General features: G+C 39.3%; 1 protein-coding gene across 3 annotated transcripts in view; it reads left to right on the top strand.

The window, feature by feature from the left end:
* The window catches only part of LOC124555190 (phosphatidylinositol 5-phosphate 4-kinase type-2 alpha), a 107,416-nt gene extending 92,455 nt beyond the window's left edge, over positions 1-14,961 (top strand). For 2 of the 3 annotated variants that reach the window (XM_047129032.1, XM_047129034.1), the window contains 3 exons: positions 9,434-9,734; positions 9,874-10,086; positions 14,926-14,961. In XM_047129032.1, the coding sequence (XP_046984988.1) occupies positions 9,434-9,734; positions 9,874-10,061 (489 nt within the window). In that variant the 3' untranslated portion in view covers positions 10,062-10,086; positions 14,926-14,961. The remainder of the gene's footprint in view (positions 1-9,433; positions 9,735-9,873; positions 10,087-14,925) is intronic. The other variant, XM_047129033.1, reaches the window with a different exon arrangement.
* Positions 14,962-17,672: the final 2,711 nt, after the last annotated feature.

The following is a 17,672-nucleotide window of genomic DNA, read 5'->3' as shown; positions in this document are numbered from 1 at the left end:
GCGAAGCGTCTGCTGCAGTGTCCACGCTCAGCCAACATAAACAAATCGTGGCGGCATTGGGCACTGCTAATCGCTGCACTTGTCGCGAGCCTCGACAACAAGAGCGCACTGTCTCTGCTAACGATACTATGGAGTTAATACATCTTACTTAACATGACGTAATATGCAGGTCGTGGGTTGGGTAAAAATTCAGTTTGTAACTTCCCATCACATTAAAATACTTTACAGTCATATTTGATGCAATATTTATTGGTGGTTGTCTCTCTAATGTTAATAGTATTGATTCAGATTGTGCGTGAACACGAAAACACACACACACACACACACACACACACACACACAGAGCCAGACAGTCATTGATTCCAGTGAGGGTGACAATTACTGTGTGTTGAACAACACATGCACCAGTCAATTCCTCAGTTGGCGTCGAGTGGATGAGATTTTTCAATTACCTTGCATTGCAAGAATTGTAAGGAGGAGACTGAAAGTAAATAGACTTGTATCTAAAGTGCTGCGACAAAGCAAAGCTTGACCGACTATCAGATAATTGTCCACATGGGTTTTGTGGACGAGTATACTTTTAGTAACCAACACACCACGATCATTACGTAACATTTCTCGAAGGCGTAGGGGCATTGATTTCATTAAGTCGTCGACACTGTAGCGTGATGGTTTACTTCCCACCATACGTTTTCTATATTCGTCCAAAGGTCGCTTGCATTTGTAGGTCCACATGGCAATGACCTTGCTACCTCTGCCCACATATTCTGTGTCTGGTTGATGTTCGGTGATCGTGGAACAAACGACAACAGCTTTATCCTCTCTTGGCCCTGAAACCAATCTCGCACTGCTCTGCTATGATGGATGGGGCTCTGCTCCTGTAAATAAACTGTTATCTCGTTCGTCCATATATTTATATTTAAATAACATATTAGTAATAAGCACATTGTATTATTCTTTTCCACAGTGTTTAAGAATTCAGGCCCTGTCATAAATAATTGATCTAGATTTAACCGTCTGATTAAGAATGTGGTTTACCCAGTCTATCAAATGATGAGAGCCGTATTCGGATATCCACATTAAGCGTGACTGGCCTACTCCGATTAGAACGATCTGGTATCAAAATGAAATTACAGAAATCGGATAAATCAAACGTCTGTATTGCAACAATGTTGCGCACATAAATTCCTATGATGGAGTAACAGGTAGCAACTGCCTAAGAAAAAGTGAGAAATATGTCTACTAGCAGCAATGTAACGTAATTATAAGCCATATTTATGTGATGGAAATACCGAATCGAACTATGCACATCTATTTCACTGGTGGGAAGACGCACCATATCGGATTTGCTGATGACATAATGACAATAATAATAATAATAATTAAAATCCCGTGGGGCCAATAGGGGAAACCCTCCCCCATAGGGATGGTACTGAGGAAATCAAATACTTGGGGTGAACCAAATACTAACACAATCCTCAACGACTACTCAATCCATTGAACTCAAATTCCACTCACGTCTGAGTGAAAACCACCGCTACTCTGGTCACCGTCTGTTAGCTCCTTGAGCTCGGCTGAAAATATTTACTTCCAAAGGCTTCAACACCCTCTGGTCCAGTCTGGTCCTGGTATCACCCAGGCCAAACCAATGAAACACGAGCAAACATGAACTGTGCAAACTGTTGACAGGCGGCAGTTGGAATTTCGGATTCTGGGGAGGCCAGGTTATCACGGCAGAGAATATTGAACATCTCTTGTAAATTTCCCTACAAGCAGAAAATATGCATTTAAAAGCTACACCCCGCGCGAGATTAGCCGAGCGGTACGAGGCGCAGCAGTCATGGACTGTTCGGCTGGTCCTGGCGGAGGTTCGAGTCCTCCCTCGTGTGTGTGTGTGTGTGTGTGTGTGTGTGTGTGTGTGTGTGTGTGTCCTTAGGATAATTTGGGTTAAGTAGTGTGAAAGCTTAGGGACTGATGACCTTAGCAGTTAAGTCTCATAAGATTTCACACACATAAGAACTTTTTTTTTGTAACAAAACATCGATACATTGATGCAAATACAAAAACTAAATCATTTCGCATAGTAAATCGACCGACAAAAAAATTCGCATCATTGCTCTTCAAGAACCAGGACTAACTGACAATGAAACCTTGCAATACGGAAACCATTGCATCTTCGAGAGCAAAATGCAACAAAAGGTAGCGAAAGGCGTACCAATCTTCGGCATGGCATTTCTCGAACACAGATCTATCATCAGTTCTGTCAAAGAAATCACACCCATCAACAATCGACTTATGAACACACTCAAAAATACTATGAGCAAAATTCACCTAGATGACGTGAAAATACCAAAGGGAGACTTCAACTCTCTATTTGGGACAGAAAAAACCTGTAGAAAAATCATTGGTACAAATTCAACACACCGAAACACTTAGAGCAACAGCACACGTCTGACTGATATTTGCCAACAATTCAACCACAAAAGGATGTCTTCCCACTTTAGGAAAATACCATTTCTCAGGTAACATGCTTGGCTACCAGGTGCAAGCTGCTTTCGTTCGCCTTTCTAGACTCGCTGAAAGCCAGATTTTTTATTCTTTTGTCGTAGATCTACAAGCAGGCAGATACAAACTCAATAAGGGAATCATAAGACAGCGCTCGAGCAAAATACGTCTTGGTACTTTTAGTAGCCCTTAGTGTCAGAGCGAAAACCTTACGGTACTGCCAATTTCATAATGCCACTTTTGTTTTCTGCCGAAATATTTTTGGTTGTTGTGAATACATAATTTTATCTATGAAATGCCACATTTTCATAATACTTGCGAATGATACAGGAAATGAAGTAAATACAGATCTTTTCGAAGTCAAAAGTCGGTAATATTCTACTAATTCGTGTTAAAATAGGCTCAATTGTCTTACAGACACACAATGCTTTATTAAGATAGATTGCTGTCGTGATGTTTCTGTATTAAGCTGAATTTAATTTGTATTAGTGCAGTGAATATTTTAATTGCATTTTCTATTAGTTTGCTAATTGCAACATTAATCATCAAAGAGAAATTAATCAGCAGCTGAATTTTCTTTCACGATATCTACAACAATCTGACTATGCTAAAGTTGTTTGCAAATTCTACGCCTGTAGAACCCCACTGGTTCCAACGATGTCATTAAGCCAGTGTAGTTTTAAGAGTATTTTCATCTAGAAATGAATTGCCCTTAACAGTTGATCGATCAAGAGCAGGAAAGGTAAAATTTTACGAATATATGATGAGAGGGACAAGTGCTTGAGAGAGGACTTCCCCATCAATTCAAGTGCCTGAGAGACGACTTTCCTATCAATCTCCTGCGTAGTTTTGTTTCTCAGATCAAGAGAGTGCGTTATCATGCAGTAGCATAGGTGATGTAGTTTTGTTGCTCGATTTTCTTACACTGTGACCGAAAGGTGTCACAGTTGTTGACAACAAATTCCAGCTTTGTTGCACACACCCCTTGGGGCAGAATTCTAGCCCAAAACTCACTTTTGGGGCTATCAGATGTAAAATATTATGTTCACACTACTCTTTACTCTAGTCTACGTCTTTTAGTTTGGCCCAGCCTTTCATTTCTTCTTAGGAAGTTAACGATAACGGCATCATAACACGTCACCAGTAACAGTACTGCATAGGAATGCTCAATGAGCGACCTGATGACGTTCAATAATAGTCACTCCGTTGATTTCTGTTGTTTCGAATTAGAGCATGCACTGCTCCTACACCAGACTTCTGAACTTGTTGAATGCAAATGTCGCATGATGGTAAAATGGTAATCCGTCACATATATCAGTATTCGAGACTTCCTTAATGTGGAAAATCGTTCATGCCAGAACGATCTTTGTTGAAACAAGAATAACTTTTTCTGGCGTATTTTTCCCAAAAGCACTCGCTCCACGCACAGTTCAAATCTTTCTAGTTGCCTCCTATACATTCACCCCTCTGTTATACCAAAGTAAATGTTGTGTTGCAGACGTTACACCTTTTACCACTTGCGACAAATTTTACAATGCTTAACTGTAGTTCACGATTTTCAAGTATGCAAAATCCAATGCTTAACTGCAAGATGATAACTAGAACTTCAAATTCGAAAATGGCATTGATACATACACTGACAGCGTGGCGCCGCCTTCACATGGGCGGCGCCGGATTTCAGGCGGCGGGTGGCGTCTGACCGGTGGCCAGTAGCCACTGCAGCACGAGGAAACGCTCGAGCATAAGCTGTTCTGATCACGACACAGCCAGGAGCTGTTCTGCGGAATTGTTTCTGGAATACTTGTTATTGTGGGTGGGTAGAATGTTAAGCGAATTGTCTTCGATGTTCAATCAGACTCATAACTTTAGACGGAAATGTGGCAGAAAAAAAAAAAAACCACAGTAGGACGCGAACATGCGACTCTAAGTTTAGAATGCACGACGATTACCGCGAGACCATGGGCTCACTCCATCCATGCCAATTCGGAAGTAGACAACACTTCCTCCTAACACTTCCACATCTTACAGTGTTGCCAGATTGTGCCGATGGCTGGACTTAGAGTTGTCAGGGGCGGTCAGTTTTATTGGCCACCTTAAGTGAACGACTCGGACTTAGTCTCTGTGGTGGCCAGCCAGCGGTCAGTTTTTATGTCTAAGACTGTACCATGAATTTATTAAATCACAGAGCATTTTGACTCTCATTTAAAAATCAACTCTTTGATGATGAGCCATTTAGAAGAATTTTGAACCATGAAGATCAGTCATTTATGTCATTATTAAAAATTTTTCTGGCACATTTGTGTGGTATATCTTAAAATGTAGCACGTGCAAAAAGGTCAACATTACATGCGAAAGCTTAGCTTCCCTTGCAGCTTATTAACCTTAGAGACCAGTAATATATGTGAAAGCTTCTGCTTTCCTTGTAGCAATACTATGTATATTAATTTAAAGTATTAACATTCCCTATTTGTGTGTTCATGCTATTTCAGTGATGTTGCTGTTAGCTGGCTACATAACGTGTCCTATACTCTGAATATCGGTTGGCGAGATCACGTGACATGAGCTATGACTGACTTACAAAAGCACATCGCAATCTCGATTTCAATGATTCGGAAAGTAACATGCGGTGTTTGGTGGAATTCCAATGTATATTTTCGTGATACAAAAATATGCAGCTTACATGTTGCTGCATGTCAAAGATATTTCCAAAACGTGTCTTTTTCCCTGAGTTTCGTTTTCTAAAGAGCTGGGAAATTTTACGCCCGTGTATAAAAGCATAACCATTCAAAGGATTGATAAGGGGATTTATGCTGTCACGTAACACGGAAAAAGTGTGTTTTCATCCGAGAGAAAGTGTATTTTTTATTTTTAACCGGGAATTCCAGGAAAAATAGGGAAACTTTTTTTCCTTGTCCTCATATACACCCTAAATGAGTAAAAAGTAAGCATAGAAAAATTTTGTGGACCAAGTTCCGGAATTCTTTGAACAGACCTTGTACTTTCCAGTCCACCATGACAGAGGGTACCTTCTACCACTACTAGTCAATGCCTTTTTGTTCCACTCGCAAATAGAGTGAGGGGAAAATAGCTGTCTATATGCCTCAGTACGACCCATATTTTTTCTTATCTTATCTTAACTTCATTTTCCTTACGCAAAATGTACATTGACAGCAGTAGAAATGTTCTGGAGTCAGCTTCCAATGCCAATTCTCTAAATTTTCTCAGTAGTGTTTTGCAAACAGTATGTCATCTTCCCTTTAGGGATTCCTATTTGAGTTCATGAAGCATCTCCATGATACTTGCATGTTGATTGAACATACCGAATGACTTCGACATCTTCCTTTAATCCAACGTGGTGGGAATCCGAGGCACTCAAGCAGTACGTGAGAAGGTGTCGCATTAGTGTTGTGTACGTGGATTCTTTTATATCAGTTACCCTTCCCTAAAATTCTTCCGGATGTAACAGACCCTGGGGGTGGTGGAGTGGCTATGGTGCAGGATGGCATACAATGGAGGCTTGACGTGGGGCTGCAGGCACATTGTGGTCCAGAGAGACTCGGCTATCAAATGAAATACTTCATTTTTACTCACACATCTGCACTATACTAACACCAGGCAGTGGTAGTGATGGAGGTCCGAGCTTGTGACTGTGGCTAGCTGTTCCACGCTGCCCGTGTTGTCCCTTATCTGGTGCACCCGCCACATCTTGGTAGTACTACAAAAATATCTGCTTCTAAAATGAAAACTGTTCACACAGGATACCAGGACACCCTGTTGTACCAGTGTGCTGCTCCTAGTCACTTTTTCATCCGTACCACTAAAACCCGTCAGTGGAGAAACCCCTTTGCTTGTACTACAATAACCGTGCCTTAATCCTCCACTGGCAAGTTTTATCAAGAGATGCGTGACCTGTCTCACAATAAATCAACAACTCTGTTACTGTAATGGGCATGCCAACACCCTGCATTCACTGGCAGCCAGTGGTTGCTGCGGTATTTCACCACCACATTCCCACAAATTTGTCCATAAAATAGTAGTGGCAAACGAAAGGAAACTACATGATCAGGCTCTGAAGACTGCGCGATAGTCAACTGAACACCATGTCATCCTCAGTCATTCATCATCAGATGCGGTACGGAGGGGCGTGAGGTCAGCACATCGCAGTCCCTGCCATTGTCAGTGTTTTGACCTTGAAACTGCTAGCTCTTAATCGTGTAATTGGCATCACAAGGCTGAATGCTCCCCAGGTCAGTCCTCCCTCCATGGAAAAATCCGTGACAGTACCACAAATCAAACCCAGCTCCCACGCATAAGGGTCTGTTACATTGACCACGTGGCTATGGATGCAGACAGATGGTAGTGGAACTACAAATAAACCAAAGTTGGCCATTCACCATCCCTACTGCAGTCGTTATGTGCTCATTCCATTTCAGACTACCTTGCAATGTTATGCCCATATATTTAATCGATTTGACCGTGTCGAGCAGCACACTGCTAATGCTATATTTGAGCATTGTTGGTTGGTTTTTCCTACTCATCTGCATTAACTTACATTCTTCTACATTTAGAGCAACATACTGGGTTCTATTACCTAAAAACTCTTTGAGCCACTTGCATATCTGGGAACGTAATCCGTATGCTTGGACTGTCATTAACAGTCTGCATTGTGCAAGCTGACTCCCACACAAACGATGCTTCCTAAATCTTTGCTGCTTGTGGGCAGAAGCTTTTCGATGTAAAGGAAATTTATTGTATTCAGACTTAGAATACGTTCAAGAATTCTGCAGCAAACAGTTGTAACTGTTAGTGGTCTGCAATGTTGCGGGTGTTTTATTTTATACTCATTATATATAATTGTCACCTGCATTTTTCCAGTTGCTTGGGACTTTTTGCTGGGCAAGAGATTTATGATAAATGGAAGCTGAGTAAGGGACCAATGCACTCTGCTGTAGAGTACTTCTTTAGGTTTTCACCTTTTCTATATTCAGTGTGTGTTTTTCAGAATCCCAAAAGTAATACACCTATAAGCCACTATGCCAGATGAATAATCATTAAGCCAACATTGAGATTTGCTTTGTAGATATTGATTACCTTTTTGATGAGAAAAACACTAAAATTTTAGTGACCTGAAAAGTTAGTTAACCTCTACAAAGGTGGTGTGTTAATTATATTGATTGCAGATATGAACATATACATTCGTATCTCCATCTTGTATTACTCAGTCTTCTTTGCAAACTGCCATTTTTGCTGAATTAGTCAGTCTTATACCTGAAGATTACATTTGTAACAAAATATTATAACAGCCATATATTCCTGACCTACTTAAGTCTTTGATATCTTCATGGTGTGTAAATACATGTCTCACAGCTTCCTTTTTCATTCAGAATTGTTTGTAATCAGTTGCTTTACTAATACCTTTTTTCTCAAAAAAAATTCAATTTGACTAACTGAAACTAGCCATGAGAGTTTCATGGTGAGAAACTTGTCCTAATTCTATTCATGAGGATTATTACTAAATAAAAATCATACTCTTGATGTGGAGGACCACAGCCTTATATTTGTTGAAAGGCACCTTTAATGTTTCCTCCTCGGCTGTTGCTCATTCACTTTATTAAAACTTTCACAGTTGGACGGTTTTGGCCTTCCACGCTGCTTTCAGCTGCAGCCTACTAAAAACAGAACAAAGATACAGCAAGTTCATATTTGGCTTACTGACATATAAAAAATATTTTTACAAATGACAGCCTAAAAAATTTTGTATTTACAGGTGCCAAAGTATTGCCATATTATCAGATTATTAAACAACAGACATAACAGTTCCAAGAGTGATCTCTCACAATTTAATAGTCATTGTCGAAACTAACACCATGTTGTAAGTCACTGTACTCACTGTCAGTGGTAGACATCAACTGTCACTTGATGGGCACTTGACTTTCCTGAAGAAAGACATTAAACACTGTCAGTTTGCCTCAGATGAAGGGGCACTCTCCGGGATAGCAAACATTTATCCATGAAGACAGTGACCTTCTTGTCTCACAGTGGGATAAATATGTTAACTGTTATGGTGTTTACTTTTGAAATAATAATAAACAGTTTACTCATATTTTTCCCATCTGTCTTGTTTTCATTTGACTGCCCTTTATACATTAACAGGTGTAGTAGGAAGTTGAAATTGTAACATACAAGGCCAGTACAAACTGTGTGCCAAAGCAGCAAATGCGTCTGCAGAGTGGGGTGAAACTTAGAAAAAGGAGAAAGGAATTCTTTATTGCATTTTTGAATCTAAAATAATTAAAAATGTAACTCTTCCGGATGATACATCAGCACATGATAACAAAAGCAAGTCACTTCATATACATACATAAACACAACAGTTGAGGTCTAACTTATGTAGAAAGCGACATTTTACAGCTGGCGATACCATGCATTTACTCATAATAGTTACAGTGATATATTGTTCTACCACATAACATATAAACATAAAATATTAACATATACTCTAAATATTATGATGTATTTAGAAAAAGCGACAACGGTTGTTGTAAATTTGTATAAGAATGACTAATTAAAGTCTTAGTACATATGAATTTGTCTCCAGATCCTTTAACGTATTGTTTTACAATTTACCGGTTTAAATAAAAGAAGAGTGACTCTTTGACAAATATTATCGTGCCTTTCAAACAAAAAAGTCATATAAAAACAAACAAGTAAAAACGTTCTTCATTGTCATTGAAAAATTGGCAGTTACGAATGTGAGAAAGTTTTCTTAGGCTTTACTTATGCAAATGAATGTTTCAGCATTTCTCTTACATTTTAAGTGTATGAAATTAGTGATATGGAGTGACCGTGCAAAAGTTCGTAAAAAACAATTATTGGCTGTGATGATATGTTGTTAACTTGGAAGTAAAATACCTATTACTGATTCCAGTTTCTCACAAAACTGCATCTGATGGACTATTCGCTACTCCTTGGGATCCATGACTGTGCAAGGGCTGAACAAGAAAATCGAGAACGAACAGATCTGGAAGAAGAAGAAAATAATGGCATGGAAGAGGATGAAGATTCCGAAAGTGGATCAGCGGTGGAGAAAGGTGCTGTAGACAGAGCATGGGGACCTTTATCATCTCCGCCTGATTCGCCTCATGCGGCACTTATGCGAGAGTCAAGTATTCAGTATGAAGGTGGAATTGTACCAGAGTTGGATATATATGCCATACCAAGTTCAGAAGGTAACTGTTCTTCCCTACCTTGTATGTACTCTTTTTAATAGTTCTCTTGTCATTTGTATATGGGTTTAAGACTTCTCTGCTTGTGAAACCCTACATTTTAATTGAGCTCATGATGTGCAACTTTATTTCTACTTCACAGGTGCTCCCATTAAAGAAATTTATTTCCTGGCTCTGATTGATGTGTTAACACATTATGGTGTCAGGAAACAGGCAGCTAAGGCTGCAAAAACTGTGAAATATGGAGCAAATGTTGATGGCATATCAACATGTGATCCAGAGCAATATGGGAAGAGGTTTATTGATTTCATGAGCAAAGCTATTGAGTAAATGCCAAGAAACCAAGCCTTCATCGGTAAGTTTTCATGGTTTTCACAACTGATTTCAGTGAAGTTTTCTTTGTCACTTCTGTTTTTAACATGTTTAGAATTCCTTTGGTCCTCTTCCAGGCAACTTTTTTTTTTAAAGTGCTACTGGACTTCAGCCAGAAAAATAAGTAAAATACCATTGGCATTCAGATTGCATGAGTTTGAATGAAAGGCTTGAGCTTTCTGTGCCACCATCTTTAAGGATGACACTACTAACTGCCATTACTGGCAGTTTGTTATTCTTACATAGGCAAAGCAGCAATGTTGAGAACCCTCCTATCAAAGGCTGAAGAGAGGCATGTATGGAATGAGAATTGGGCAGCTTGTGGCAGCTCAGGTCTGTGACAGAGACGAATGATGTACAATCATTTTTATTATTCCACTTTTAAAGACATGTTTTGCCTTTAAATGTTTACTCTGTTTTCTTACGTGCACTACACTCCCCTATACTTTCTGGTCCATTTTCAGCAGTGCTTTCTTTTGCTTCAGTCATACCCATTCTCGCAAAGTAGTAGTACCAACTGTCATGCTCACCACTTTCATGTCCATTAAATTTCTTTGTTTCATAACATCTCTATTGGGGCTAGCAACCTGCTTCACAGGAAATGATGAAACTCAGTTCATAATAATCATATCATCATCATCATCATCAACAAGTGAAAATTATTTCTTCCATTCTATTATTATTATTATTATTATTATTATTATTGGCTACATCAGTGGATATTTGGAAAAATCTTGTGCTGTTTTCCCAGTGTAAATAAACAATTAGAATCAATCCTTTCATGAATGACATTGATGGGTTTAATAATGTTGAACAAAAGCAGTGTTTCCACAAGCTGTGACTCTCACATACAGCTGACCACTTGTTGACATGGCTGAGAACATCAGCCATTTTTTGTAAAACAACATGGGTGATAGTATAGCATGCATAGATGTCAAATCCATCAACATTCTTTTGACCCCCGGCGCATCTGATAACAAGGCTGGGGTTACTGCCTGTGAAAATGCTGCTAAGTATCCTGATCAGTGTCATCCAGCCAAAAATTTGTTTCATTGTCAGTAGATTCGCTGTTGAGAGACAGGTTCACTCCTTCCACCATCGTTAAATAGAGGTTGTCTATGTCTGTCTGATGAAGAATCTGTTACAGAAGCTATACACCGAAAGCCTCAACAAACTACACTACTGGCCATTAAAATTGCTGCACCATGAAGATGACATGCTACAGACGCAAAATTTAACCGACAGGAAGAAGATGCTGTGATATGCAAATGATTAGCTTTTCAGAGCATTCACACAAGGTTGGCACTTGTGGCGACACCTACAACGTACTGACATGAGGAAAGTTTCCAACCGATTTCTCATACACTAACAGCAGTTGACAGGCGTTGCCTGGTGAAACGTTGTTGTGATGCCTTGTGTAAGGAGGAGAAATGCATACCATCACTTTTCTGACTTTGTTGAAGATTGGATTGTAGCCTATCGCAATTGCGGTTTATCATATCGCGACATCGCTGCTCGCGTTGGCCAAGATCCAGTGACTGTTAGCAGAATATAGGATCAGTGGGTTCAGGAGAGTAATACAAAATACCGTGATGGATCCAAACAGCCTCGTATCACTAGCAGTAGAGATGACAGGCATCTTATCCGCATGCCTGTAACGGATCGTGCAGCCATGTCTCAATCCCTGAGTCAGCAGATGGGACGTTTGTGAGACAACAGCCATCTGCGCGAACAGTTCGACGATGTTTGCAGCAGCATGGACTATCAGCTCGGAGACCATGGCTGCAGTTACCCTTGACGCTGCATCACAGACAGGAGCGCCTGCGATGGTATACTCAACGATGAACCTGGGTGCACGAATGGCAAAATGTCGTTTTTTCGGATGAATCCAGGTTCTGTTTACAGCATCATGATGGTCGCATCCGTGTTTGGCGACATCGCGGTGAACGCACTTTGGAAGTGTGTATTCGTCATCATCATACTGGCATATCACCGGCGTGATGGTATGAGCTGCCATTGGTTACACGTCTTGGTCACCTCTTGTTCGCATTGACGGCACAGTGGACATTACATTTCAGATATGTTACGACCCGTGGCTCTACCCTTCATTCGATTCCTGCAAAACCCTACATTTCAGCAGGATAATGCACGACTGCATGTTGCAGGTCCTTTACAGGCCTTTCTGGATGCAGAAAATGTTCGACTGCTGCCCTGGCCAGCACATTCTCCAGATCTCCCACCAATTGAAAACGTCTGGTCAATGGTGGCTGAGCAGCTGGATTGTCACAATACGCCAGTTACTACTCTCGATGAACTGTGGTATCATGTTGCAGCTGCATAGGCAGCTGTACCTGTACACGCCATCCAAGCTCTGTTTGACTCAATGCCCAGGCATATCAAGGCCGTTATTATGGCCAGAGGTGGTTGTTCTGGGTACTGATTTCTCAGGATCTATGCACCCAAATTGCGTGAAAATGTAATCACATGTCAGTTCTAGTATAATATATTTGTCCAATGAATACCCGTTTATCATCTGCATTTCTTCTTGGTGTAGCAATTTTAATGGCCAGTAGTGTATGTATGAAGCAGCAAGGCAACTGCATGTCTTAGAGTACATGGTTGTTGATGTGTTGCAGGGCTTCCCCCCTCCCCCTCCCCCCTGCCCCATAATTTTTTCTTAATGCAAAACCGGTATCCTGAAGTTCACAGTTTTGTGAATAGCTCTAACAACTGCAGGAAGGCAACAGTAACTTCATACCAATTGTAATATGGTCTGATGAATCTGCATTTACACAACATGGTATCTTCTGTATGATCAAACCCTACAATCCCCATGACACCAGCAGCCATCAATAATAGGTCTGTTTTAGCATCAACATATGGGCCTGAATATTGGGAGATAGTATCTTATATCCCTACATGTTTCCTGAGCACTGAGTGAAGATATCGTGCATTTCTCACAAACAATTTGCTCAAAGCAGTAGAATACATTCCACTTCATGTTCAACAGAGCTTGTATTTCAAATACAGTGGTGCACCTGCACGCTTCAGAAGAAATATGTAGCGGTATTCATGAGGGGCCGCTCCCAGGAAGTGGTAGCACACTTCCATGTTGATCTTGTAACTGTGGATGCAACTGTGTTGTGAAGAGTTCTGAGAAGCATGATCGAGTGAATCACAAGAATGTTGCTTTGAGCCTCTACTCTGAAGACTAAATACATTTTGCGAGAGATGTGCTATCGCTGATAGCGTATTTAAAGTATTACAACAGGCTGTTCTTACAGAATGTAGTATGTATGTTTAACTTCTCCACATTGATACGTTTTGTAGTTATTACTGTCTTATGACTAGTAATTTATTTCAGAATGACTATTATCCCTCATGAAAATTTCTGAGCAACAATTGTTGCGTTTGCTGTTAGAAAAACTAGTTGTAGGATATATATTGCTTGAGAAACAATGTATATTACAGCATTATTGGGCAGATCAAAATTAGAAAACAAAAAATTTATAAAAATTGGACATAGTCCCAAAATCCAAACCTTGAGTCCTCTAATGCAAAACTCTGTTCACTGTACTAACTGAGCTGCACAGCTACACAGTATTGAATGAAGAGAGTTGTCATATGTGTAAGTGTAGTGTTGCCAAACTGCCATTCTTTGGCCTCCATTTCCTACCGAAAATGTGTGCAGGATGAAATTTTCTTATAGGTGTATTTGTGCTGTTTGTATGTAAGGTACTGTGATGTTTCATCTAAGTGCATGAATTTTGGTTCACCTGTATAGGAGAAGAGAGGTGACAGTTGTCTTCAGTGAGTGAAAAGCTGATTTGAAGTGAGAAAGTTACCTCTTTGAAATACCCTGTTGTGTTGGGTTGGTTATAACTAACATGCAAACTTTGTTTATTGTTTTCTGAAAGCAATGCCAGGCTGCATGTCAGCGTATTTTCATATAAACAATTTTGTCTGTCCTTTCTGTTACCTTCGTTATTTGCTACCCCACCCAAGAGAATTGTGTGCCAGACATAATGACAGTATGTTCAGAAATACTTGGAGTATAGTGCACGTACGTCCTCCCCCCCCCCCCCCCCCCCCGCACACACACGCACACACACACACACACACACACACACACACACACACACGCACACACACACACACACACACACACACACACGGGACCACAGGGCATCAGTATTTCCACCTGTTCTGTATTTCTGGAGAGGAGTATCGATCAGGATAAAAAAGAAAAGAAAAGTAAAGCTGACATAAACCTGAAGGTTGATTTGCACACCACAGTGCTTTACTAAGCATGGACCTATTAGAGCTGTTGGGTCATTGCTTCCCCTGACCTCTGAATTGACTTAACCAACCAGTTACAGGAGGACCTAAGTTTAACATGGATTCTAAACTAGTGTACAACCCAGCATTTTTCGCATTAACAAAAATTGCCAGTGGAGAAAGAAGTGATAAGTGACAGATAAAAATCCCATGACATTTTACCACTGAGCCACCGACTTGTGCAGCAAGTCAGGCAATAAAATGGTATACATATTATTTCATTTTTCTCAAAAATACGACATTTTACAGCATTGCTGTCATTGCTAGACTTTTCTTCTGGTTGAGATAAAATATTGATTTTTACAGAGTTCAATTAAATTAAGAGCATTGTAACTTTTGCAGCAGTATAAGAAATGTGTTTTACCTCTTGTGTATTTAAATTTACTGTAAGTGTCTAATGATTATGTCATTGTGTTCTGATCTTTCTCTATGAGAATGAAATGGTAGTTTAATACAGCACTAATTGCAATTTTTATGCTTTCAGCAGTTTTCCTGTGGGAGCCTTCAAAAAGAAAATTAAGAAAAAAAAAAAATAGTTCAACAGATCTGAAACATCGCCTTATGATGTGCATTAGAAGCTATCACGCAAGAACAGTTTCATATATCTTAGCTAATAGTGTTTCCAGTGACTTGTGTGCTGCACGCACTTCCAAAGATTAGTGAAGATAGATTGACAGCTGAGGAGATTGTCTTTGCTCTTGAATTTGGCTGTCTTTAAAGTACCAGAAATATTTTCAAGTGAAAATGCATTATGTTTGTTTTTGTTTTGTTTTTAGTGACAGTTTTATAACTAAGCTTTTTATTTTTAAAAAGCTGTTATTTGACATCCGTGATGCTTTTAGAATAACATTTATAATCTTGGCACAATATGTCACATTTTTATGCAGTAGCTAATGGACAGTGAACAGATTTTAACATCTTTGCATATCACATCATGCACAAACAGGACAAAGTTTCTACATTAAAGGGCCATATTTTTCTGCATCTTGATATACACTGTAATATGTATCCATTTAATCATCATCATCATCATCATACTATCATCATCATCTTCATGTTCAAATCACAGTGATGTGTGAAGCATAATTGTTTTCTTTCATTATTTCTTGTATTCTTAACAGAGGAGGAAGGTGTGAAATTCCAAGTGTTCAAGAAATAATTTTGTGATGATTTTCCCAGATTTCATTTGAATTTTAAATGTGTGTTAGTGGACTGAACTCAGTATTCTATTTGTTATCCATCCTTTTAGTAACTTGTATTCTGTTAAATGGAAACATTCTATGTGAAGGAAGCATAGAAGTGTAAAAGTTGGCAGGATGGTTCCTGCATGCCATAAAAGTTGAAAGTCCTGTTAGAACTGGTGATAGCTCGTTTATAACTATAGTAGCCAAGTGATATTGTGTTTTATACTTGTTTCTGATGGAGATTTTGAGTGGAAGTAATTTAACTTGTGCTACTACCTCCTCCCCACCCCCTCCCCCTCTATACATGGGAAAATAATTTATTTATTTTGAAGAGTGGATCAAGGTATTTTCACTAAATGTTATGGTTTTCATATTGTTATTTAATGTTGCAATATTTTTAGTTATGTCCATTTTGGAATTTACACCAGTAATGATACATGGGACAGTAAAGGAATTTAAAGTTTCTTGCAAGTGTTTGTGCATTCCAGCAGACTGAAAAAAGTGAGAGTTGTAGTGTGGCAAGTAAGGATCGCTCTTTTATTGGATTGAATGAGGAGGGACAATGGTTTAGCCACTGGACTTGGATTGAGGAGGAGGGCAGTTCAAATTCCTGATGGGCCTCCAGATTTACATTTTTTGTCCTTTCCTAAAGTCTTTATTCGTATGAAGAGGACCATGTCTTATTTCCTTCCTCATTGTTCCGCAGTCCAAGCATGTGCTCAGTCTCTAAGGACATCATTGTTGATGGGACCTTCTACTCTAATCTTCCTTCTTATACAGAAGAATTTCAAAACCCTAAAAAAATAAATGGGAGACATGCTCTCAGTTTTTAGTTCTTTGATGTGAGATAAGTAATTGATCAGATAAGAGACTACAGTGTAGAGCCCAGAACTAGTGCCTGTTGCTTCATTTCATCTTAGATGGCCCAGACAGAAAGCTGATGTCATTCAACAATTAAAATCACACAGGTACACAATGAAAAAGTTCTTTCTATGTATTTCAGTGACATTCTCGTAGAATTTTTTCAAAGCAAATTCATAATTTGCTAGTGCCTTTCTTTATTTGGCAAAATCATGTTACAAACTCCTGACTGACTTGAGTATCCTACAATTTTACATTAGATGTTTGAAGGGGGTTGCTGTAGCTACATTTTCTGCTGCTGATAACAATGACAGGTCCACCTTCCTCAAAAATAAGATGTACTTTTCCTGCTTCTTTATAACATATTGGTTAGACCTTCTGTAATATCAGCACAGCAAGAAAGTTAAAAAATGAACGAGAGTATTTTCAGAAAGAAATGGAATGTGATTCATATTTGTTGTCATTTAAATTGATGATGCTGTTCTTCTGGGTTCCAGCACTGGCATTTTGTGTGTGTGTGTGTGTGTGTGTGTGTGTGTGTGTGTGTGTGTGTGTGGGGAGAGAGAGGGAGAGAGAGAGGGGTGGGGGAAGCCATCGAGAAGAGAGGATCAAGGGGTAATATCAGAGGGAAATGGAACTGAGGTAGGGGGGAGGGAGGGGAAGGAGGTAGGATGCAAGGAGACGGTTGGAGCACAAGTAAGAAGGTTCAAGGAGGAGCCTTTTACAAAGTGGAAAATTGACAAAGTGTACTTTGTTTTTTGTTGTCTAGTCTAAATATTTCTTATTACACATTTTATAAGTTCTATAAGTGAAAAAGCATGTGACTTATATTACTTTGTGAGTTACTTATGACAATCAAGACCCACAGTGCAATTTTTTTATTTTTATGGTTTCTTTTATTTTTATGCAGAGCTTGTACTTTTCAAGTATATAGATCGATGTCCATATTTCTTTTGTTTAACAGAAGTTGATGGAATGTTGGGAATTTTGAAGAAGAATCCATAATTCCTAAAGTTTGAGTATATTGTCAATATTTTGTCTTTTTCTTTAGTTTTTTTCAAATAGTTAAGAAATCGAGAAACTTGGTGACCAAAATTCAAACAATTTGACTCAGCAGTAATGACATTTCACAGATAGTAGGCTCACTGAATTTGTTTCCATGTAAGTCTGCAACACATGTAGACAT

The sequence above is a fragment of the Schistocerca americana genome, chromosome X (genome assembly GCF_021461395.2).
Source record: "Schistocerca americana isolate TAMUIC-IGC-003095 chromosome X, iqSchAmer2.1, whole genome shotgun sequence".
In the NCBI taxonomy this organism is placed as follows: domain Eukaryota; kingdom Metazoa; phylum Arthropoda; class Insecta; order Orthoptera; family Acrididae; genus Schistocerca; species Schistocerca americana.
This window is presented reverse-complemented; position numbering and strand designations above follow the sequence as displayed.